The sequence below is a fragment of the Cololabis saira genome, chromosome 14 (genome assembly GCF_033807715.1).
Source record: "Cololabis saira isolate AMF1-May2022 chromosome 14, fColSai1.1, whole genome shotgun sequence".
Lineage (NCBI taxonomy): Eukaryota > Metazoa > Chordata > Actinopteri > Beloniformes > Belonidae > Cololabis > Cololabis saira.
The window spans coordinates 28,528,452-28,553,657 of NC_084600.1; the positions used below are offsets into that span (position 1 = coordinate 28,528,452).

Consider the following 25,206-nt stretch of genomic DNA (forward strand, 5'->3'; position numbering starts at 1 on the left):
GCTCCCGGAAAAAAAGTTCAGGCTCAGGATTTTTTTTTACTTTAAGCCCTGAGTGACAGCCGTGTTGGGATTCCTGTGTCCCGTAGAAACGGGACACTACTGATCTCTGCAAGATGTTTTGATGGCGGGTTCTGTCACTGAGCGTGCACGTTCAACCATGAACAACACATGTATGTCTGGGTTAATAGCCATGCCTCTGTAAGGACAGATGGTTCTGGGAGCCACCGGCGAAGCAGGACTCCCTCCAGCAGTGTCAGAACCATGAAAAGGCTCTCGCAAGCCACCGGTCTCCGTTTTAATTGATGTCTTCAGACTGCAGAAGCCTCATTAAGGATGAAGTAGTCATAACAATTCCCTGCGCTTATGTGCCCACGTGAGCTGAACCGCAGAAAACGGCAGCGCTGCTCCTCGCTGCTGATGTTTCATTTATCAGGGACGGTAAACACTGTCAACCTTCATTCCCAACCCATGAATCAAAAGGGCGGACTAACGGATGCAGGAAACTGTCCATTTGGGTTCCTGCAGAGGGACAAGGGGTGGGACGAATTAAGTCTGAAAGGAGCTCTATTATTTTTTTTCTTTATTCATTGTTTCTGCACTCTGACGTGCTCGGGACTGCAGAGTCCTGCAGATGTGGGACCGGTGGATCCTGTTGAACAGTAATGAGACAGATGCATCGTGCGCATTGGTCTTATAGGAGTGGCCTGTAGGATCCGCCTGGGCCGACTCACGCTGAGGCCGGCTGCGAAGGTGGAAGGGGAAGGTGATGTTGTCTTCGTGACTGAGACACCAACCGCTTCCCGTCAGCTCATCTGGGACTTCATTGTTTGGTACGGCCTGAAGGGTGTGGCTGCAGCTTTAATAATTTATGGGTTTCTTGTGGTCTAGTGACGGGGGGACATCCCCCACCCATCCCCATATGTCCACCCTTCCCATCTCCAACCAGCATGACAGCTGCTTTCAATCACGTGTTGCAAACTTATCTCCCTTTCCTGCTATTTTGATGCTCGTTTTACTGGAAAAAGCCATGACGCATTTCTTTTTCTTCTTCAGTCTTAAACTGAACCTTTGAGTTCATTTGAACAATTTTTTTTAGCCTTTGCACCTCTTTATCAGCACAGCAGCACAGCTTATGTTTCACATCTTCTGTCCCCTCGCTGCGAGCTGTTAAAGGTCATGCGTTTTTAAGTCCTGCATCTGACAGCTTGTTGAAGAACCTAATTACCCCTCGAAGCACATGTGTCCTCGACGGGACCCAGCGCTGGCAAGCGTCATGCCCCACCGAGTAATGTGACCTGTGTTTAGTCTGCAGGATTAAAACAATTTTTTAAACTTTTGTCTACACAGACACCAGTAAATTAGAGGAAGGTGTTGGGCAGCTCTTTGTGCCTCACTGTTTTTGTCTGCTTGGCTCCCTGACTCACGTTAGAGGCATGACAGACGTGTCATAAACATCCTTGTCCTGAGCCGCAGGGGGAAGTCAGGACATGTGTGCTAGCGATAGGAATGGCTCTGGTGGGTGACGGGTGGAGAACGTGGCTCGTCACCGGCGCCGCTCCGTCAGCGGTAGAAGTCGAGGTGCCCTTTTGGCAGGTCACTTAACATTCAGGAGATTCTGTATTCTGTGCAGTTTGTGTTTGCCAGCAACAGCAGACGAGGTGGTCTGCCTTCATGAGTGATTATATCAGGCTGTCAAGTACACGGAGCGCTGCCTCGCATAAGTGCCGTTTCTCTTCTTTAATCCGGCTTGACTCGAGGCCATGCAAGCTCATGCAGCTGCAACATTTCCGTGCCGTGCTGCATGTGGCACGAGGACCACTAAAACCCATCTTTCAACAATTTCCTGTGAGACCTCGGCATATCTTTCCTGTATCTGTGAAGACGCTGATCTTTCACAGGATATGCTTCATATATAAATGTGTCTCTGGCAGCTAGACGGCATGAATACAGTCACCGGCTGGTTGCCAGATAAGCTCTGCAACATGCATGCTTTGATGAAGATCTCCTTTAATATTCATAGCAGTGCATAACACCAACGTGCGCTGTGTCCAGCATTTGCGTTGATTGCACCGGCGTTCCGTATTGATCATTGTCGTCCGTCTCTTCACGTATTTCCAGCGGACTTGCAGAAATCCCTGTTTATGTTGCTGCTGAAGAAAGAAACAGTTTGTCTGGCTGTGCGCTTCGGCTCATTGTTATTCTGCAGAACGAAGCTCAGACTTATCCAGCGCATACCTGAATTCATTGTTTGAACAAGAATCTAAATGTCATCAGTTTCTGAATTCATCGTCTGTCCACACACACGAAAATTAAACAACAACAAAAAATAGATGCCTGCACGGTATCATGGAGCCAAGGGGTCATCTTTGAAAACATCCCTCCACGCTTGTGTAAGGTGTTAGACATCTTTGCACTTCAGATGCTGGAGCATGAATATCCTCATTGAAATGGTTTCAGACTGCTTGTGTTTGGGAGTCGTAGCAACTGCTCCTCGTACGCAACAGCCTACCTGTCATGTGACTCTGGTGATGCACAGCTTCAGGGTGTTAAACGGCAGCTAATTTGAACTTCTCGCCTCCAGTTTCAGGATCTCCAAGTGGACAGAGAAACCCTGCTGACGTCCAACAGGAGCCTGGCCGAGGAGAGCCTCGCCCGGCGACCCCGCCTTAATAACGGCAAACTGCAGCTGGCCGAGAAGTACCGGGAGGTGTCCGACCTGGCGACCACATGCTGGGAGAAGCAGAGTCAGCTGGGTGAGTTTATCCCCCAGCCGGGGAGACAGAGGCAGAGAGGGAGTCTCTGGTTTCAGACCGTCGGGATGCCAGTGGACAATCACCGTTGAGGCATAAGTCAAGAGGCGTGCGGTCGCGGTGACAAGGTTACCGGATCAGATTCCACCGCTGGATTGGTTTTAAAGAAACAGCCTTGCTCAGGGAATTTTTCTGAAGATAGTACTCCCTTCTTCTATAACCTTTTAAACACGGCTCTATCAGTATATTTCTTAGAGGTCTGAAAAGGCTCTGTGAAAACAACCAAACAAAGGAAAGGTTGTATCCTAACCGCTTAAGGTTAAAGCTAATTACACACGCTCTCCCACAGCGGCTCCCCGTTGTCTTCCCATGTAATTGCAGTACGACGCACCGTTGTTGCTCCAGGGCTCCAGACGTAGAAAGCAAAACTATATTTAAATCACATTATGTCTCTTTGCAACACTTTAGGCCGAGACGCTGTGACATTGGCGTGGGGGGGGGGGGGGTGTCACATCAGAGTGCAGAACGGCTTCGGCGTGTCAGCGAGGGAAGCCTTCAACGGCCGGGTGAAAGTCTCAGCAGGACTGGCTTTGGTCATGGGAATGAAATGGAGCGTATCAAATGCCGGCAGGAAGCTTACAGCAGTTGTCAAGGAATTTGCAGGGTTGAAGGGGGGGCCTTGTCTTTCTGCTGGCAAGCCACCATTCTGACGGGGGGCCTCGGAGCCGCGGTGGAGGATGTCCTCTAAGCCCCGCTGCCGAATGTTAAGCTTCACGAGCGAGTCCATGTTCCTGTGAGCCAAATCGGGGAAATATGATTGAAAAAAGTCGTCTCATTTCCGGTGTGGGATGTGGACTGGTGCGTCGGTGGAGATCAGAGCCGGGGTGGTGGGAGGCTGGGGGCGTACTGTAATGAACAGGCGGTGCCAGGTTTCTTCCTCAGCTGCAGGCCGGTGATGGAAGTTGGCTGGAATGTTAAACTTCCTCCCGATGTGTGCGCGGCACACAGATGCTATCCTCCCTCCCCAGCGAAGCAGGAAGGGCGGGGGTCTGTCCTTCCTCTGCAAAACATCTGATTCTCGTTTGCTGAGCCGAGACAAGGGAGAGAAAAAGATGAATGTGAAGCATTTTCTTGAGGCGAATAGCGGCAGCAGAGACAAACGGCGAGGTGCATCAGGGCTGACAGCTGCGTGGTTTAACACGCCCCTCTGCCGGGGGGGAGAGTCGGGACCAGGAGACATCGGCGGAGGGAGCCGTGATGGAGGGAGCCGCGATGGGGGGCCAACCCTTGAACAAATCTTATTAAAACTCCCTTTCTGAGATATCTTTGGCATCTGCTTCCTTCCTCTGCCGCTTGAGCCGCTAATAACGTCTAGGATTTTGAAGAAGAGAGAAAAACTTCACACATACAACGGTGGGACTCTTCATTCAGAGCATCCCTCGTCTCATTGTTGACTGTATGTTGAGAAGGACGTCTGATAGCGGTCTGCTTTATCAACAAAGGGCCACAACCAGAGCAATTTGGTGGCAGGAAGGCGCACAACCCCCATCACATTAACGTCGTCCTGGGTCCTGAGGGAGTTTGAGATCAACTTTCCCATTCTGTCCTGGAAACCACGACCAGGTCGTTGTAGTCCAAACCCCTTTTATTGATACAGACGTTGAGAGGCACCTCTGACGAGCCGTCCTCTTTGAGGACGGGGTTATTAAAAGACAAACGTGTACACGGTGTGGTGATAGCAAGAAATAGCAGGATTGTCTCTCACTTTTCTTCTGAGGCCTGTTTTACTGACGGCGCCGACTGTCGGTGGCGGCGGCAGATCTCCTGAGACGTTTCAGCTACAGTTTTATTTAAAACATCAGTGCAAAGTGACATATATGTTGTCACTAACTATTAATCAAAGCTCGGGAGCATCTCTCTGGTGTTTGCTCCGTACGAGTCTATTTTTATTTCATTAAAAAGTGGGACGCAGACACAAATACTTCAAGCAATGGTAGTTTAAAAGAAGAGCTGGTTGATTCAGGGCTGGTCGCGGTGGCCGGATACCGCCACGCTGCCGTCACAGGACACGGTTATGACTCTCACTGTCTCATGTCATTTTTTGTCTTTTTAACCGTATAAAAAAATGAAAACCATCCTAATTCAAACTGCTGTCACCACTAGGCATGGGACGATATGAAAATTTCATATCACGATATTAGTGGACAAAAATATCACGATTACGATATTATCACGATATTAGCGTTTCGCTTATAAAATTCTTAAAATGCAAGGAAAAACACTAACCGTGGATCCACTGGTTCCTTCAGAACATTTATTCTCAAATCATTCTCAACACAGTGACACTTGAGGTAGAGAACAAATAGTGTACTGTAAATGTTATGCATTACAAAGTGTAAACTATAGTACCGGTACCGGTACTTATTTGAACTTTCTTTTTTTGTAAGAAAATACTTCCCTGAGAGTCGAAAGAAATAAGTGACAAATAGAAATAAATTGACAAAGTAGAGCCAAATGCACACTGATTGTATTACTCTCTGAAACTTTAACAGTGGCTGGCTGCCTGCTACTTAGTACGGCTCTCTGGAAAAATAATAAAATAAAGGCACTGCTCTGTAGTATACAAAACAAAATCTGCATGGCCAACACAAAGATTGAGTGAAAATAAAGTGCCACAGTAGTCAAATGCACACGGATTGTACTACTCTCTGAAAAAATATTAAATAAATAATAATAATAAATAATATTAATAAAATACATGAAAAAAAATAACACTGGCTTCTACCTGGCTGGTAGCCTTGTGTGACCAAAGAAAAAAAAAAAAAAAAAAAAATTTGGCGATAATTACAGTACCCCACGATAACGTTATCGCGGCCGTTTTTTATCGCGATATACGATAATATCGTATATCGCCCCATGCCTAATCACCACGAGGTTCATCAGCCGTCTGTATCAACCTCTTACTTTCCTAAATCAGACGGCTGTCTCACTTGAAGTACTCCAATCATGTGTGACGGCTTGGACAACACACTCGCTGGTGTCAAGATGCTGAAGCTGGGATCTTCACCACAGTGGTCGTCAGAGCTCCTCAACGTAACTTCTACCATTTCTGCGTTAGTCGAGTATAACCTGAGGAAACCATTAGTAGTACAGTCTCTCTGTCCGGTTAGACATGAACTGATGTTTACCCACCCCCCCCGAACATCTGGGAGTCGGTCGTAGCTAACAAAGCAGAACTACCGAACGCTGGATTCCCGTGCACGTCAGAGATGTGGGTATAATGAGCTTTGATGGAGCTTCCTTTCATCCGCCGGTACTGAGCTACGAGAGAGACAGGCGTGTAAAACAGCCTCGTTGTGTGGATGTAATCATCCCGGTTCAGTTGAAACCGGACGCCTCAGCTGCTTGTTATCAAAGTTGGCGTCGTCAAACAGTTGGTCCACGTCACGAACGCCGTTTCTCTGGATGGTGAAGTGAGGGGTTGTCTAGTTCACGTTTGTTAAAACGCAGAATAAGAACTGATTTCTCATTTCTTCATCGTCTTCATCAGCGGGTGAGAAGATGGAGCCGTCAAAGTCGTAACCCTGTCATCTTTTTAAGGGATTGGATGTGATCGCCAGGCGTGCAACTTCAACTGTGAACGCCCTGTTAGCATAATTCTCCTTCACAGCAAGTCAACTGGAAATAAATCTAGTAACTGAAGGGCGTCCCCCCCAGTGGCCCCCCCGGCCTGAGCCGACCTACCTGTGGGTGAAGTTATTAATACACATTTGTGGAGGAAGGGATAGCAGCTGTAGCTGATGTAAACTACTGCAGACGGACAGCTGGATGGATGACGAGTGTCTCTCCGGCACCGCTCTCCCGACTACCGCTAACCGCCGCCTTCTTAAAAATGTAAATGTTTGAACCAGCAACTATGAACAAAAGTAAATACACAAGGTCCCATGTGAGCGGAAGTATCAGAATGTTGTGTGTTACTCATATTGTTTACTGGCTTCCACATGTGATGGTCGTGAGCAGTTGGAGCCTTTTATTTGAAAAAATAAAAGCTTGTGACTTCTATCTTCAGTGCGAGACTCGTGGGCTTCTCGAAGTTCCCGAGTTGAGTAAAACTTTATTAATGTCCCAAAGAGAAATAGTATCATTGCAGTGTGCATTTAATAGGAAATGAATATAAAAAAAAAGCATCAGTTGAGAAGCTGATGTGAGAATCCTGGTTGACACCTCCAGAAATCATCATGGCTCTATTGGAGTGATGTTTGTTGCCTGGCAACAGTCGTGCACACGACACAGGGCATTGGGAGGTGGACTCGGGTGAACTCGGCATGGACTGAAACCTGAAGCCAGCGGTTGAACATCTGGGACACTGAGGTGCTCCTTCACAGGAACCGGCCAGGTCTGGACCAGATGTGGTCAACTAGCGCTGCAGCGCTCCTGCCACGGTTCTGCTGGTCGTTTTTTTTTTCTAGGTGCTTTAATGAGGTTCTGTGTTTTTACTGTTTTCATTTTCATTTCTGAACTGAAAAAGTTTGAGCTTCAGACTTTCAGTTTTTTACCTTCGGTCAGGCTGCCTGTTAAGGGCTGAGTATGGTTCTGCGTCACACACACGCAGAGCACACGGCGCACCCGTGACACCGTCACGAACTGTTCAGACTTCTCCGTCTCTCCATTTGGTCGCGGTGCAGTACCCCCCGCGGCCACTAGTTAGCGATCTTTTTCTGAATGGTTTATCCGACTTTTTCCGGTCACAGTAAATCAAAGAAATAAGGACAACTATTGTGCAAAAAACAAAAACAAAAAAAAATCACACATAAACGAAGAAAAAAGCCCTGGAAGTTCACTACTGCTTCAAACCGGAAACCGGAAATGCTTCGCTTTCAAACGAACCGATCACAGCCCTCTCGGTCTGCGTGTGGACGGCGTCTCCTCGACGCGTAGTTACAATTTTCGGGAGGTGCACGTCACTGACGGCGCATGTGACGGCGTGTCCTCTGCGTGTACAAAAACCACACGCCGTAGACACGGCGTCGTTTTGACGCAGAAGTATAATTCAGCCTTTAATCATTCACAGGGATGGAGGTGGCGTCATGAACCAGAACCGGCCAGGAGGTTGGATATGTTACTGACGGTTGGAGGTAGTAAGACGAAACCGAGAGTGGAAACTGTCCGTGAGCTCGTCTGCCACCTCAGAGATGCAGAGTTTACTAGACACTCTCAGTCTTAGTGTTTCTGGGGTTTTTGGTTTAAACCCTAAGCTGAAGAACGTGAACATGAGGGTGTTTTGTGCTGCATGATAGCACTTGTCGGTATATAATTAAGAGTTCACGTGTTTAAGTGCATTGTTGGACCAGTACCCATCGCTGGTCTCCACACTCGGAAGTACTGATCAGAGTCTGTAAGAGAGACGAGCTGCTCTGTTTGGGTCGCCGTGCCTCAGTTAGAGGCTACGAGTGCTTAGATCCGGGTCGGCTGCACATAAACAAACTCCGGGCCAGATCCCGGTGAAGCTGGGGGTCCATCTGGGACAGAGTAGTGCTTTCAGTATTTCGGCCCGGTCCGGCCCTCTGGATTGATCCTCTATTACAAAATATCACACGTGTTTCCAGCAGCATCTGACATGATAATCGGTAACCAACACCAGATCTGTTTTCACTGAACTTCTCCAAAAAAGAGAAACTGGCAGTAGCCCATTTAGGTTTTTATTGCCTCATCTTTCTCATTCTGATGGACCAAAATCTTATTTATCTTAAATGTCTTGCAGTCTAAACTTGATCAAGCTTGTTAGTTTTCCCAAATGCCAGGCGTGTCTTTGATTACGCTCGCAGTTCGTGTTGCTTTATAATCTCTTTATTCAACAGAGTATAGTTAAATAAATCCTTTATTGACTGAACATTTTGGAGAATCCCTGAAAAACAATAAAACGTGTGATGATTTCTGATTTGAAAGGCTTGGGAGCTTGGCGTTCAGATGGGATCTGAATTTAAGAGAACCGTTATTTTCAGTTGGCAGCGTTTTACAAGAAGCTGTGATGTGGTTATCGCCTGCTTTGTTGTGTGTCGGGTCAGATAGGACAAACACGAAGCCAAACTGCTGCAGGGGAATAATTTGCTCTTGACTCACTGGCTAACTTTCAGGCCTTGAATGCATCCCCGTCCTGCAAGGCGCCATTTGAAATGGCGTGACCCATTTGTGTGTAAACGACAGACGATGGCACGCCGGGAATTTCTTCCAACATTCAGTACAGTAGAGTTAGCAGCCCTCGGGGTGGAGGGGGTTGCAGCGGTCCTAATCCAGCGATGCTATCATCTTGTTTGTGGTGTTTCCAGCTGTCGCTCCATCAGTGGGCCTCATTGATGTTCAGCAGCATTTGACCGTAGACGCCGTTACCAGCATGTCAGGCGTGCAGCCGTGGAGGCGGCGAGGCCGCCGCCGTGTGTGCAGAGCTTTTATCAATATCTTTGGGCCGCTCAGCGGTTCGGTCCACTTACTGATCTGCACTTTTCTCATTCCTTAATCTGCTCTTCCAGGCTGCAGCTTTTAAGTTCATTTGTGGGCCTGAGTTTCGCCTTGATGACCTTCATGCAGAAACCCTCATCACATTTTTTAAATGTCTCCGCTTACCGACGGGTCTTTAAACATAACGGGTCAGTGGAACCAACAAGAACATGGCTGAAGTGGTTTCCCCTCCTTTCACACATTTCCCAGGAATGTTCTCAATAATGAGCAGAGACAGAGTTTGAAGAAATGACAGAGAACCAGCTGAAATGTGGCTACAGTCTGGTGATGAAAAGTTTAACATTGTTATCGTAAACAAAAGCTTTGTATTAAGAAAGGAAAGAAGAGCTGGTTGTTAACACACACAGACACACAGCTGGCTAAGAGAGATCTTGGCTGTTTACAACTACTTATTATATACAAACAGCGTTATTACTAAAGTAGCTTCACCCCCTTTGAACCTTGTTAATGTTTTTTGTTGTATTAAAGAAATAAAACTGACCCCAGTGGGTCACCATGTGAAGCAAATGCAATGCCAAGTGAACAGCAACACAATCTTTTACGTTATGTCATTATTTGTTTAACACAAACTAAAGCCAGAAAGAAGAAAGCAGCATTGTTTGGGATGCTAAGTGTCCCTAGTCCTCAGCTTGTAGCTCCGGTTTTAATAGGAACATCTGAAAGAGTCATCATTCTTCCACATTATTGTCGGATGTTTAGCTCCAGTCCTCTTTACTGCAGCTCATCGAGGTTTTAGGACATTTGTCTATGCTTAACTTTCAACGGTCCTGTGGCCGCGTTTCAAGTTTGTTCAGATCTGGACTTTGGTTGGGATTTTTCAAAACTATTTTTATTTTATATTCCAATCATTGTGACGTAGTTTTGCCAGTGCACGCTCCGGTTGTGACCTGTTTTACCTGTCAGATACTGTACGTGGCCCCACCTTTGCCTCAAGAATACAGAGGAGTTTATTATTGGCTCAGTAGCTGCGAAGAGTCCAGGTTCTGTTAACGTCCTGACCCCATATTACTTCCCTACCACCACCATGCTTGACGTGGGTATGAGGTTCTAGTCCTGAAATGGGCTCTGGTTTCACCAGTCATGGTGTCATATGGCATTAACGGCTAATAACATCTGTTTCAGCTCTCTGGCTTATTGGTGCTGTTGGGTTTTCCTGAAAGCCTCCGCCTCCTCCCCCCAGGAATATGTTTAAGTCCTGGAACAAACTCCATTTCCTTCCTGATGGTGCGGCCATCAGCAAGCTTTGCCCCCGAACCTCCAGCTGCTCACTTCACTTTTGTAAACAGTTGATGGATTTGAACTAAAGTTCATAAAGAAAGCAGCCGGTCCGACCTGAGCGGGAGAGTATCATTGTCCACCTCTGTGGACATGGACACGTGTCTCGAATGCTTAAATGGGTCTGTAGACTTTTGCAGACTGATGTGCAGCTGCAATTGCTTCTCTAAAACCTTTTCTTATGTCCTTCCCTGTCGGCGCTCTGTTAACACACCTGAAAGGGGCAAACTGCCAAAAACAACTACACACCAGCTGACGATGATTAGCAGCGCCAAGCTGCAGTTTACCCTCTCCAATCCTTGTGGAACTATCAAAGTGGTATTAAAGTGGTACTCGGGATTGCCCACATGTTTACGTTAAAGGAATAACGGCATGGTTGAAAACGGCTACGTTGTTGTCCATCTCAGTCTCTGCCCACGCAGCCGTGTCTCCTCGTCTGTTGGTGTGTTCAGGCAGTGAGATCTTGGACCTTTTGACTGGTTGTTATGATACTTTAACAAGATGTTGATGCATCACTAATGTAATTAGTAGGAATGGGCGATATTTTACCGTTCACGATAAACCGTGAAAAATTCCCCACGATAAGAATTTGTCATCTCGCGGTAAAAACGATAAATTCCCGTTGATGACGTTTTTGTGTAAAGCTGATTTATGGTTCTGCGTAGAAAGAAAGAAAGAAAGAAAGAAAGAAAGAAAGAAAGAAAGAAAGAAAGAAAGAAAGAAAGAAAGAAAGAAAGAAAGAAAGAAAGAAAGAAAGAAAGAAAGAAAGAAAGAAAGAAAGAAAGAAAGAAAGAAAGAAAGAAAGAAAGAAAGAAAGAAAGAAAGAAAGAAAGAAAGAAAGAAAGAAAGAAAGAAAGAAAGAAAGAAAGAAAGAAAGAAAGAAAGAAAGAAAGAAAGAAAGAAAGAAAGAAAGAAAGAAAAAGAGATTTGCAGTACAGGTGTACTAATTTAATGGGTTTTTATTAATTCAATTGGTTTAGTAGCATTTAATATTCTTTTAGAGCAGTGTTTTGGGGGCTCCAAAGACTGAATGTGGTGATAGATTTATAGTTAAAAAAGGTGGAGTTGAATTGGTATTTTTTAATCGTCATTTTTAGCGTTATCGGGATAAATGCCAGAAATTATCGTGATACATTTTTTTAGTCCATACCGCCCATCCCTAGTAATTAGTAAGTAATTTAATAAATAATGTAGGTTTTTGGGAAACAAAGTTTTCTATCTGGACAAGAATCTCCAGCCGAGGTTTCAGTTGCCATCTCTGATTTGATACGGGCGTGAACTTTTCTCCCACATTATCTCAGCGCTCTTGAAGTCTCAGCAGGGCTCATAATATGTTGACATCAGCTGTTTGCTGAGAGATTGCTGTTCAGCCCACACTGCATTCACGGTGACTGTCACATCCATCAGCAGCAGACCGATAACACGATGCGTGTTGTGACTCCACATCATCTCGAATCACTGTAAAAGGATGTTAGCGCTGACTCCAAAGCTTGCTCTGAGTAGATGTCTGGCGTGAGGGTGGAGCAGGGGCATAACCGCCTGACAGCTGATCTCATTTATTTCATGATGGATCTGCGGAACGCACCAAAACATGACTTCCTGAGATGAGATCAATCGTCTGGCCAGTGTGGAGCCAGAACCATATCAGAAAGTATTTTATTAAACACTGTACATTTAATATTTATAAATAAATATCTAACCCTGCCATGTTCAAATGTTGGTTTTTAAAAGATGCAAAAGTTAAAAATACCTCCGTATGTCTGTATAAACTCCGTCCGCACATCACTGCAGTGGAAAGGCGTTTTAGCTATTTTTAGCCTTTGGTCAGAGGTTTGAAACAGCAGCTCATGTGGAGGTAGCTCTGTGCTGATATTGCCTTTTCTGCACCAGTTCATGTTGTTTTGGTCCCTCATAGGGCCCGGGCTCGTCACAGGACTGCAGGTCGTGACATAAAAGAAGATGCTCAGATGTAAAAATGGACTTGGGGGGGGCTTTAGTAAAGAACAACAGAACCGTGGTGATGTGCACCTCAGATGAACAAATCCACACATGAAGAAACTAGAAACAAAATCCCAAGCCTGAGCTGAGCTCCCAACGTTCAAAAGTTCGTGGCAAAGGGTCCGAGCTGTTGCCTGAACGACAGCTGACCATGTATGATGACGTCTGAATGCTTTTTAGGACGGAGCTAATGCCAACCGCGGCTACAGGTGGTGAAGACTCGGGGCAGCATCCAGCCAACTCGGTAGAGAGCGACAGCAAAGGCGGATTGAGCGCATCCCAGTCCCGCTTTAGACAAAGGGCACCAGCAACGAAAAACCGTAGAGCAGCCGGTCCTTGGAGGGTGTGAAGGTCTCCTTGCATAGAGAACATGACTGCGGTACGGGGCTTTAACAGTCCCTCAGGAACTTACCGTCTAATAATAGACCTAGGGTTGTTTAACGCCTAAATGCTCCTCTAAGAAAGGAAAAACAAAACGTAAAGAATCGCAGCATGGTAATAAAGAAAGGAAACGCATCCAAATCAATTGGATCCGCTTACAGGCAAGTCCCACCGCAGACGGGCCCCGAGAGCAGCTGCTGCTGTGACGTCCCCTTCATTCACGTCGCTGGGCGCCGGACCAGTAGAGGTGCTGTTGAACCGTTTCCACACGTGCAGTTAATCACCAGTCTACGATGTGACATGCTTTTTACTGCTAACCTTTCCGCTAAGTTGCCCTCATCTGTCTGCTGAACATCAACATAGCTTCTTCACAAGAAGAGGAGCAGATGGTGAAGAATAGGAGGGGATGGTGAGCTGGTTGAGCAACCACGCTGGTGAAACTTGCAGGACGATATGAGCGGTGAACTCGGACGTTAGCAGCAATCACTTAATGACCGAGTTGAGCGATTCATGATCAGGTCGGAGATTTCAGGATTTTATCTACTTTTGAAAACAAATTATGTCCAAAAAACGTCTAAAATGTCTCCACTGACCCGACGACGCTACGCAGTCCTAAAGACTGCTGGGGAGGTTCAGTGATACGCAGCTAACAGCTACGGCACCACCACGACTGCTGAGGACTCAACCAGCTGCCATGTAGCGCTGCGTCTACATCTGACTTCAGTAGAGCATGTCTTTACAGATATCTTGGATAACACAAAAGAAGAGGAACGGCGCCATAAAGACCTGATTAGTTCTTTCCACGTCATCCATAATCCATTTGATACCTTTGTCTACCAGAGCGGATGTGCAAGAGGAGATGGGATGGTACATTATTGCTCTGTAATGTACCCTCCGAGGAGCTCGGGGTTGATGGGTAATGTGGTGACATTATCATTGATGTGATTCTGATCTCTGTGGATGTAGTAAACCCAGCAGCCATCCTACAATCCTGACTGATATTAGCTGCAGCCAGGAGACATAAACGCAGAGATTAACTGCTGTTAAGATCCAGGAAATCAGAGCGAATCTCAAACGTAGCAAAACACAACCACAAAATATAAAAGGATGAACAATTTAGGCGTTTATTGTTCAATCTCATGAGTCTTCGCACTAATGGGTGTGAAACTGTCCTGGACCAAAGCCCGGATCAAAGCCCGGCCCTGCGCGGCTCGCCTTGGTGCGTTTTTCTTCACAGCTGATGACAGACGGCAGGGGTTCTCTGTTAGCGCTGATACGTAGCCTTTGCACGACACGCTCTCACCTTCTTTCACCTCTTCTCTGAACGTCTTCATCCTGTTTTATCGTTTCAAGTAATTTCACAGTCTCCACAGCTCCTTCTCTCACGTTGCATGGCACATGAACGACAGTTCTGGACTACACGTGCAGGTATTTTCTTTGTAATTACTAAAAAAAGAAACAACAACAAAGGGATTGTGAGTCTTATATATTACATTTTTATAGCCAACTTCTAATAGGCAGAAATCCTTTTATTCTACGTGTAAATGCAAGAGAAAAAAACCCAGTATCCATGGAAACTGCATGGTTTTATAGCTGTATAAACTTACAATGCATCAAATGCCTTAACAATTTTCATAAACTGAGTAAAAAAATCAAGAGATGTTATCCAAAAGCCTTAAATGAGCCTCAGTGCAGCAGAGATTAACCTCGTGTACCACACCTGAACAGAAAACTGCGTTATGAACAGACCACAATGAAGCTGTGATGAAAAGGTTTTTGGTTTTTTATTATTTTGTTGCAGTGATTTCACAGCAATTACTACTCTGGTAACCTCAGGCGAGTCGTGAGACTGAGGACTCTGTTATCTTTGCGTTTCAAAGAAGATGTCAGAACAGGAGGAAGAATAATCAGAGACGTCGAGGAGTAGATGGCACAGGGTCAGTGAAGCGTGACCGTCCTCCACCCTGATCTCTGGAGGCTTAAACATGTGGAGATGTTTGCACATGCAGGGAATCCATGGTGCTTTTCATCAAGTGTAGCCAGATATGTAAACATGAGACATTATCTGGCAGCCTCCTCCTTACACCACAGTGAGGGCGCCGTTGGTGCAGCTCACATTCTGCAAGAACGTGTATTTTTAATCTTCATCAATAATCATAAGCCTTTCTCACCGAACGTACCGGTGCGACGGGTGATATCTGGTTCCACGTATTATCTGTCCACATTGTCTACCTACTTGATCTACGTTGTGATTCATGTTTAGGCTCGCTTGTTGGCACCTGTGTCGCTCTGTAATTACACTCCCAAACCCTAGGGGGCAGTGCAGGTGACTGTTTCTGCAGCACTCCAGCTGCTTTTGTTTATGCGGCTCAAAAATGGCAACAAAGCAAATAAAGCTCATCTCACGTGGCTTGGAGCTGACAAATGTTGAGCAACATGGCATCGCTCCATCCGTTTAAAAATAGTGGAAGGAAATGACAGAGCGAGCCGGTCGTAGCCCAGTGGTGTGGGTTAGGATGCAGGCTTCCCCACGGCAGCGGACCTACGCCGTCAGCTCTACGTAGGACTGTAAATCAGCTGTAACACGAGCTCAAGAAACAGCACGTTGCGTTTCCACTACAAAACCCAAATATCACAAGAGGAAATGGAAACGACTAATTAAAAAAATATTGCAAAAACCTGTTTTTACACTTTTTGTGAGGTGTTTTTCCCAATCTGTCAATGACTCAGTCCATCACAAAAGTGTGACGGAAACGCGGATGGAGCCTGGCTAACGTGTGAGCCGCACAACGAGTGGCACCAGTCATGTTTCCATCCTGTAAAACACACGTTTGCAAACTCATGCTGGCAGCTATAACTCAAGGACAAAGATGGGCCGAGGTGCTTTTTATCCGTCAGTAGCACCGCTGACGTGCCCCGAGTCCTGCTGTGTGGGCAGACAGTGGATAAGTCACACGTGATGATCTGAACTGGCCTTATGTGAGAAAGGTGTGCTTGCCACAACTGGAGGTCCAACTCTGCCTTGAGGACACAATGTCAGGCCCTCCCTTTGTACTGTCGCTCCTCCCTTTGTACTGTCGCTCCTCCCCGCGGAGGTCACACCTCAAAACCTGGAGGTAAAAACAGCAACCCTGGCAGTGTGAGTGGGATGCCGCCGAGGCTGTATCCCAGTTTAAAAGGTTCAGTTCTTGCACTTGATGGCTGTTTCACAGGGATTCAGTTCACCAAAAATAGTTGAAAGCCTTACAGTAGATGGATACATCCTTTTTGAGAATGTGATCTGGTGTTTTCAGAAAATGGCTGTTTTTCATTGAAAGAGTGGCTCAGAAGCTCACCGAGCAGCGGCTGCTCATCGTCTCATGTTGGCTCCCAGTCAAAACGTGCAGCTCCGACACCATCCACTCGTTAAGTGAATCTTGTGTACAGCATTAAAGCAGCCTCCAGGTCCATCTCCCTCGTCGGCACCCAAAATATAGGTCGCACACAGCTGCTGGAAGATGATGTGTTTGCCTGGCTGTCACCTCTGGTTACAGCAGCGTCGCCCTGCATCTGCAGCGTTGGGTCAGCTTCCTGCACGCCTGCCTCCTACTACGAGACTGCATGTTCTCACAAGGAAGGCCCCCAACCTTGAAAGATAATTATATTATTAATGCCGGGGTGCTGGTGTGGAAAAGCTGTGCAACATGAAGAATGGAGCTGTAATTTCCAACTTTAAGCGACTGGTGTAAAGATGATTTCAGACCTCCAGTAGAAGGAGAGGTTTAAAGAGAACATCTTGTGTGGGGAAAAGGACAGCATGAGCACACATGTCTGTTTCTCCTCCGTGCACATTTGTCTAGATGTGGGGGTGGAGGTTTCCCTGCAGGGGTTGGTTATTAGAGTCATTACAGTGACCTTTATTTGCCCCCTCGGGTCGCTGCTGAACCGAACATGACTCGTCGGGGGTAGCGCGGCTGTCACATCATGTCTTCGAGGGACAAGACACACTTTGCAGTCAGCGAGGTCGAGCCTGTTCACAACGATTACCCACCACGTCCCCCGGGAGGGGGGAGACATACTATGAGAGAGTAGGAGAGCATACTCGCATATTCATCAGGCTGGCCGCTCCTTCCTGCTCGTGTCTAAGAGCTGTCGGAGAGCAGGTCTTCATGTTTACGTACGAATAATGTAAAAAAAAAAGTCCAAATGAAAGACTACATATCGAGGGACTTTGTACCAGCTGGATCTTGTTTTCATTATTGTGGTCAGAGATTTTACTCTTTTGTGGACGCATCATTCACATCTTCAAACAAAGGCTTCAGGACACAGCTCCAGCCGTTGTATTTACTTCGGATCTTTAAGAATGACCGAAATAGGCTGCAATCCTGTTTTTTTTACTATCACTACTTTTGATACTGAAAATACGGATACAGATACTGAAGTTTTGCCTCTGATGTTTAGGCAGACTTGAGTATTCACAATGGACATGAACAGAAAAAATCCATCAGGAATACTGACTCAGAAAAGATGCATATCATTGATTTCGCCTTGGTTTCAGCTATGAGTGTGTGCCACTTCCTTGGCATGAAGACACGCAGAAGATCCCCTCTTCATTCTCCCGCCGCATTCGCAGAGATCCCATGACAGCACAATAACCCCCCCCCCAGTATGTGCTTTCACAAAGCTTCACAGCAGCGGTCCACACACGCCTCTGTGCTGCTCACACGGCAGCTTCATGCAGCAGCTTCACGCGGCTACACCGGTAAAACTGAAGTATTGAGCCTGTCCCTCTCAGCTTTTAGGATCTTAAAAACATTTACGCACCAGTTCCTTCTGTAATCGCATCGTTTCACTCGGTGGGTCGACTGCTAAGATCTGGGGATGCTTTACTAAAACAGGGTTGGAACAGGGTTGGACCGGGTCCGGCGGGAGGCAGTTTAGAGCTTTGAGCTCCTGGTCTTAGACCAGCTTGTTTCTCATCCAGATTGCTGTAATGATCCGTTTTCAGCAGGATTTTGGTTTTGTTGTTTTTTCCTCTTCAGCTGCAGTACATCAAACTAAAAAAACCTACAGAAGTGATATGAAGGAGCCTGCAAGTATCAGGTCGTCCTGTCACCCACACGTCTTCACGATCTGGTTTCAGACTTTAGCAGCTGTAACGTTACCGTGGGTCTGAACCGACCCCGTTGACGAGACGAGGAGAGCTCTGCTCATGCTGGCTGGTGAAGCTCAGGCGTGCTGCTGTGATGGATTTACTGAAATCTAATGAATAAATAACAGAATATCAGACCGCTGATAAACGGTGTTTACTGTTTTAAAGGAGACAGAAATATCGGAGCAGCTGACAGCAGGCTGCAGCATGAGACTGTCACAACACAGTCAGCTGTCATGTTGTCGCTTGTTGGGTCCCGATGCTGCTGATGCAAACGGCTTCAAGTCTTCAGGGAAGATTATGTTGAAGGAGACTCGTATGGGTTCTGTGATCAACTTCCTCCATTTGTTCATGACTCTCTGCCTGTTTGACTGTTTACATGGAGATGAATAATATATGCATGAGGTTGCTGTATTGAGAACCTGAAGTGTTAAGTTACGATAGCAGATATAAAGGGTGCACCAGCGAAAAGACTGAATGGCAAAAATGAGTCTCTTAACATGGATTTCAGTTTCGTGGTCAAACAAAACTGGCCGCTTTCTCAAAATAGCTCAAAGTTGAATCTTTACAGCCTTTTCCCCCCTTTTTTCTAGCCAACAACTGTCCGGCCCATCACCGGCGTCTCCTCATCAGCACATACCATGAAGTCTCTTTGTGATTTGGAAAATAATTTTCTCTGCTGCGGTTTCTTGGCTTCTGGATTTCTCCTCCAGCTCCGGCGAAGTCACGCACCATCTTCATCACTCTGCATGCATCAGTGACGTTTCTCTGTCGTTGCAGAGGCTCGCGGCCAGAAGCAAAGCCTGCAGACGGCGCAGAACCTCCTGCAGGAAGAGGTGGCACGTGCTGAGGAGCACTCGGAGGTAAGGATGACACGCCCGCTTGTCTGTTCCCGCCAAAGATCATTCAGCCTTTTGTCACGTTGCCAGCAGTGTTGTGGTTGATTTAAAACTGAAAACAAGAAAAACTGCGGCGAGCCCACCCACTTCTGTATAATTTGATCTACGCAGCTGCGAGGCGTACTGTACGTACAGTAGACGTCCCACATGCATGCAGCAGCGATGAAACCTGCTTCCCCGGATCAGCTCTGTTTACACGGCTCTCACATTCAGTTATTTAAGCTACCTAAGTGTCTTTTGGTTCTCCGAGTGTTGTTTATTAGATCATCTTCTGTATTAAATGCTGAAGGAAGGCCTCATGTCTTACCTAGACATAATCATTTCTACCACCGCTCTCCAGCTGTGGTCACACGAGGCGCCATATTCCCCCCAACATTACGGCGTTGTACCACCCAGACACGCTCTCTTTCTTCTACTTTGTCCACAGTCTGCAACAAGTTCCTCAAGTCTGTGGTCAACAACTGCTTTATGTTGTTGCAGTGCTGTTTGCGCAGCCTTGTAGAAACCTTTGAGGCCGGGACATGCACAGCCGCGATGGCCTCAACTTCTCCATCGCTGATGGTGATGATGTTGCAGCTGGAGGAGGGAGGATGCACACGGCTCTGGTACTACCTCCCAAGGTGGTGCAGCCTGGTATAGCGTCATTCACCCGGCGTGGCGGTGCAGAATAAAGGCCCTAGAGGAAAACAATCTGGCGGAGAATGAGGATTTATTTTCAAAGAAAAAGGTTGACCTTTTGGGGAAATGTAAGCTTTTTGTTTAGATTTCATTATGAATGTCTACACCAGAGCATGTGAGCGGAGTGGAGCGGCGAGAATTTCCGCTCCTCGCTCACAAAGGTTGTTACCGCTCCGCTCCGCCCTCAAAGTCGCAAAATGCCGCTCCAGCCATAACCGCTCCGCGCTCCAGTAACACTGCAACCCGCTCCGCTCCGCGCAGCGCTCCACGCTCCGCTCCAAAAATGTTTGCATGCATATAAAATGCACATGTTTACCTGAAGCCTTAGATCTAACCAGAGGTGGATGAGAGAGAGAGAGAGAGAGATTCAGCAAAGTTACGTTCCTTGCAGCCAGTCACGGAGCCGAGAGGAACAATTACGCAGAGCCGACATAGTTTTAAAGTCCAAAAAATAGATATTTACTGACAAGAAAAAATAAGAAAATAATTTCACCTAATGGAATTATCTGGTTTAATACACTTTTGTTTATTAACCTTTCCCGAAACAATGTTTCATTCACTGTGTGTTCGGGTGTGTGTGTGTGTGTGAGACGTGTGGGTGCAGCGGAGGAGAGAGAGGGAGATGCAGGTGTGCGCGTGTGGAAGACCGGTACACGTGTTCAGTTACTTTTCAGTGTGTCCTCCGTTAGTTTCAGTCGTCGGCCCTCACGCGTTTTGTTTGCTCTTATTACATGTTTGTAATAAATGTGCGAGGTTGCACGGACAGCATTTTTCCTCCGTCCTTTTTTCCCTTCACTTTCCCCGGACTCCTAACGCCGGTTACGAGCAAGAGACCGAATTAAAATACCAGCTCTCCCAACTACGGTTCAGAGATAGGACTGGAAAAGAAGAAAGGTAACAGGTAGTTTGTGGAGAGGTGGGATATGTTTGGACACGCATCGGGGCCGTGATATGAGGGGTAACGGAGCGAAACTGGAGCGGGATGACGCCCCGCTCCAGCCAATCATCCTAGAAAAAAAAATCCCGCTCTGCGCTCCTTTCAAAATTCACCGCTCCGCTCCGCCGCTCGCTCACGCTCCGCTCCGCTCACATGCTCTGGTCTACACAATATCGAAGCTACACATATCAGCAAGCTAAAGTACTTATCTACACATTTTACACCCTACTGATTAAAACAGAGGTCCAAAAAAATGGCAGGTTACAGTTTTTAAAACTAGCAATCCCCTATTTAAAAGGCCACATGCCATTTTTACACCTTTTATACGCTACTGCTTGCTGCCTGCATGACATGCGGTTAACTAAACGTGAAATTAAAGAAAGATGCTGGTTACTTGTTTGTCAAAAGCACTTTAAACAAATGTCATGCCTTGAAGGGATCCACAGGGATCACTGAACCACGTTTCTGTCATATAGCGGGTGACTTTCAGCTTCTCAGGTGGGTAATAAATCCAGCTGTGAAGGATGTGAAGGATCATCATCACCTGGGTATGAAAGCTGCTCATGCTGACATGTTTACCTTAATGTGCTCGGTGAGTAGCGCCTGAAGACGTGTATTGTATAACTCCCGTGACTGAGCCGCTCTGATTCTGTCATGCATGTGTAGACACGGCGAGCATGAGCTCAAGGTATGGGCTGTGCATGCCTCCACCCGTATTATCTGTGACAATATGTGATGTATGCACACAGACGTGCCTATTTACTACGTAGCTTTTGTTCAAAGCGGGAGCAACGCCATCATTTTCAGATATAGGAAGAATTAAGTCTGTTGAACCGTCGACTCGACTGTATTTGAGGCTCGCCTGTATCGCCGTGGCAGTGCGTCGGTAGCAGAGATTCCTTCTTTGCATGCAGTGAGAGACCTGAGGACTTTTCTCTGTCAGGCTCATGGTCATGTTTTGATTTAATGTGGAGGAGGAGTCCAAGTACGTGTCTTGTTCACAAGTGCTGGCAGGGCCGACCCGAAATGGCGACACTCAGTTTGTTGCTATTCTATGTTCCCTTCCTCACCTGTGGTCACGAATTGTGGGTAGTGACCTCTGGGTTGACCTTGAAGGTTGAAGGGCGCTCCCGACCCAACCTTCTACTGAGTACAACCGCCAACGTTCAGCTGATCCGTGTCCGGGGTTGAGTTGGTAGCCAACAGCCAAGCTGGTCACCCCCATGCCAGCTTGCTTCATCCCCGGACCATTCAGTGCCAACCTGAAGGGAGGTCCCTGTTGCAATCGCTGTCCAACCGTAGCTGCTGCTGGCTAGGCTAGCGACAGAAGGCCACGTTAGCACCTGCAGCATTTGGCCAGAGCTCTAGTAGCCCTCATTCCTGCTCTTGACCTGGTTTCAGATGGCATTTTTAGTTGCAACATCTAAAACAAGACTGTTTTCTTCTTCCCGCTCCCGCTGAATTTCTGACCATTACCGCCCGGACCCGCAACGTGTGTTACGCTCCCGCAAAACTCTGAGAATTCATGCCCGCACAATAATAGAGATGCATTGATTTTTTTTTCTTCTCCCGTCCCGCAAGAGAAATGTCCTAGACAAATCTGATTTAATGTTAACATAATTGTGGAGCTTGATGGATAATTGACAGTTCATAGGCCACGTGACCGAAAGTTAGATGCAAATCCATCATTATCATCGTCGCACAAGCTATTTCGCCTTTCGCGCACGCATCAATTATGTGATTGAGGTTATAGCAATGAGAGTAGTCTGAGTGGCTCAAATAACACTAATGAATTACATAAAATAAACAAAGTTAACAAATGAAACAAATTAATTTAACAAATGAATCGCTTGGCCATTACATTGCTGTGGAGGAAGAGAATGTTGCTGACTGACTGTGGTCCCAATCCCGTGCGTCTCTCTTCCAAGATGCGCCCACAGTTTCTCCAAATATCTGACTTGCTTTGCTTTGTCTTTGTTTTGTAAAGACATTATTTGAGGTTCTTTCCCACGTCATTGATTTCCATCTTGTCGCTAGTCTACATCCCAATCCCGCTGTGTTTTTTTTAAAAGTTTAAACTGCTTGCTCCCGCGAGATTTGCATTGGGTCCCATGGGATCCAGCGGGACCCAATCCCAATCCAGCCATCTAACGTGAGCTTTGCTGAGCTAACATAGGTAGCTTGCGGTGGCCTGTTCATTCCACCCATCCCATCATTATTAGATTAGCTGGGCTTGACTGAAGTCGGTTCTTGTCAACATGGAGTCCCTCATAATCGTACTAACAGACAATTATGAGGGATGCTGGTAAAATAACTGGTCTCAGAACCAATCTTGAGAAACCTTTAGGTGATGGCACAGAGGAAGGGTGCTGGTTCTTAATAAAAATACTCAAATCAAGTAGCATGCATATCATTTCAAAGCTAAATGCTTGTATAAATTCAGGGATATTTAATTAAGGAATGTGAGAAATAACGCTGTTATAGATGCAGGCAAGAGCAGCATCACAAACAATCATGATGCTTTAAAGTGTGAACTTGTTTGACCTGCGTTTGCAGTACTCGTGTCGTGTCCTGCCATCGTATAACAAGTTTCTAAGCTCTTAGATCTGCACTTGTTCCCAGCTTTGGTGAGCGTCACTGGGGCTTGACATTTGTTACTGTACTTGCATCATTCAGACAGACTTTTGTTTCTAAGATTTCATCATATGCATGAGTGAATTCATTGAAAATGCAAATTATAAAAGGAACAACTGCCTGCTAAAGATGGGAACAAAACAGCATTTTAAAGTTTTAGAAATGTTGATTGTAATCTTAGACCTTTCAGCGTTTCAGTGACGCTGCAGTGATTAACTTCACATCTTTGACGCACTGCTGGCTTCATTAAAGTCTCACAATACTAAATGTATGTCAATCAACTTAATTTTTCCTGCAAAATAAAAGATTACCTTTTTTTTTTTTGTTTTGTTGGTTCGTTTTTTGGCATTTGCATTGCACAGCTCTCTCGAGGTTGCGTCACTTCATCTTAGTTGAGCTGAAGTCTGGATCTTGGTTTGGTCGTTCTAAAACTGCAGGGTGCCCATGTCTCGTGTCCCGCGCTGCCACCATGCTTGGCGTGGGTGTTTCTGTTGAAATGCTGCGCTTGATTTATGTCAAACATGATGCAGGGCAGACAGCTACAACCTTTGATCGTCATCTTTTGATTGGACGTTCTTCCAGAAGTCTTGTGGATCGTTTAGATGCAGTTTTCTGAAACTCAGTCATGGTTTGTTTTTTTTACTTGTTTTTCAGACAAAATAGCCTTTTTCCCTCTCTGAAGTGTTTTGAATGGTTTTGACGTGTGAATAATCGTTCTCTTTGCAGAGCTCCAACTCTAAACTGTTTAAAACTGCCTTCTTAAATTTCTCCAGGTTGACGTGCAGCAGCAGTTCCGTCTCTAAGACCACTACTAATGTCTTTTCCTCTTGGCACTGTGTGAGCACACCCCCTAATCCCGGTCTAAATCCAGTCTAGCGAACCAAAGCACCTGCTTTTATAGAGGTCTGCAGCTGCTGAGGATCAGCTCATCAAGGGCTGACGGTGATTCACCCTCCTAAATCCAGCGGTGGCGTTGGAGGGATACTAGCTGTTATCCAGAGGATCTTTATTTTCCTTTCGGCTTTGCTTTTGTTCAGTAAATGTAGCGGCGCAGTAAAGACAACAAACAGAAACTAAGTAAGCTTTGGAAAAGGAAAAAAGGCTAGCAATACCCTTAAGTTCGATGTACGTACGTGTTTTTCTAATTTAGGTTAGGTTCTATCAACTAACGAGTCCATATCCAAGGACGTACCGGCGGATAGTACTGCTTTCCCAGGCTCCTGTCAGAGGCAGATTCTGGTCTGAGGCGGGTAGCGGGGAGTCGTATTCACAGATGAAACCCACGCCGCTGCCTCGAGCTCACATCGATCCATAGAGTACACCTCCTCCACCTCACATAGCTGCAATCAATATCTTCATGACACAGCCACTAAATCAGCTGCTCGCTGATTGATTAAGCAGCAGCCAGCACGAGCCGGCAGCTTCAGCTTGTTTGATGCACTCGCTTATTCTTTTCCCTTTTTAACTAATTTCTTAAGTGAACGCGTAAGTTAAAAGAGACTGTTGCATGTTGGGGATCAGCAGAAGACGGCAGTATTAAATGATCTGTTTGATCAGAGATCTGTGAGCTTGTCTGTAAGCGACCGTCTCAGAGGTCCCAGTGATCCGTGACTATCTTCCCGGATTGTTCAGATAAAACCCGCAGACTTGCTGGTTCAGTGGAAAAGTATCTTGATTTTCACGGTATTTCATCAACAACAATGACGTCAAGCACAGCGTTTCCCCAAACTCCCATTGATCCAGTCACTGTTGCACAGTGACCTTAGAAATCCTGAAGCGGGTCTCTCTGTCAGCCGGGAACCTCAGATCTCCACCTTTAGCCCCGAAGGCCGGAGGCATCTTCCTTTGTCACATCGAGTCAAACATTCCTCCTTAAAAGGAAGATACCTCGTCAGGTACCAACACGAACGACGATATCTGATGGAGGGAATCAAACCTTGAACAAACATATGCAGTTGTCATAATCCTTCACACACAGTGATCACACCCAGATTCTGGGCATCAGTA

General features: G+C 46.3%; 1 protein-coding gene across 1 annotated transcript in view; it reads left to right on the forward strand.

The window, feature by feature from the left end:
* The window catches only part of vps37d (VPS37D subunit of ESCRT-I), a 43,168-nt gene that overhangs the window by 8,697 nt on the left and 9,265 nt on the right, over positions 1-25,206 (forward strand). Inside the window, exons 2-3 of the mRNA XM_061740319.1 lie at positions 2,582-2,753; positions 18,832-18,914. Coding sequence (XP_061596303.1) covers positions 2,582-2,753; positions 18,832-18,914 — 255 coding nt within the window. The remainder of the gene's footprint in view (positions 1-2,581; positions 2,754-18,831; positions 18,915-25,206) is intronic.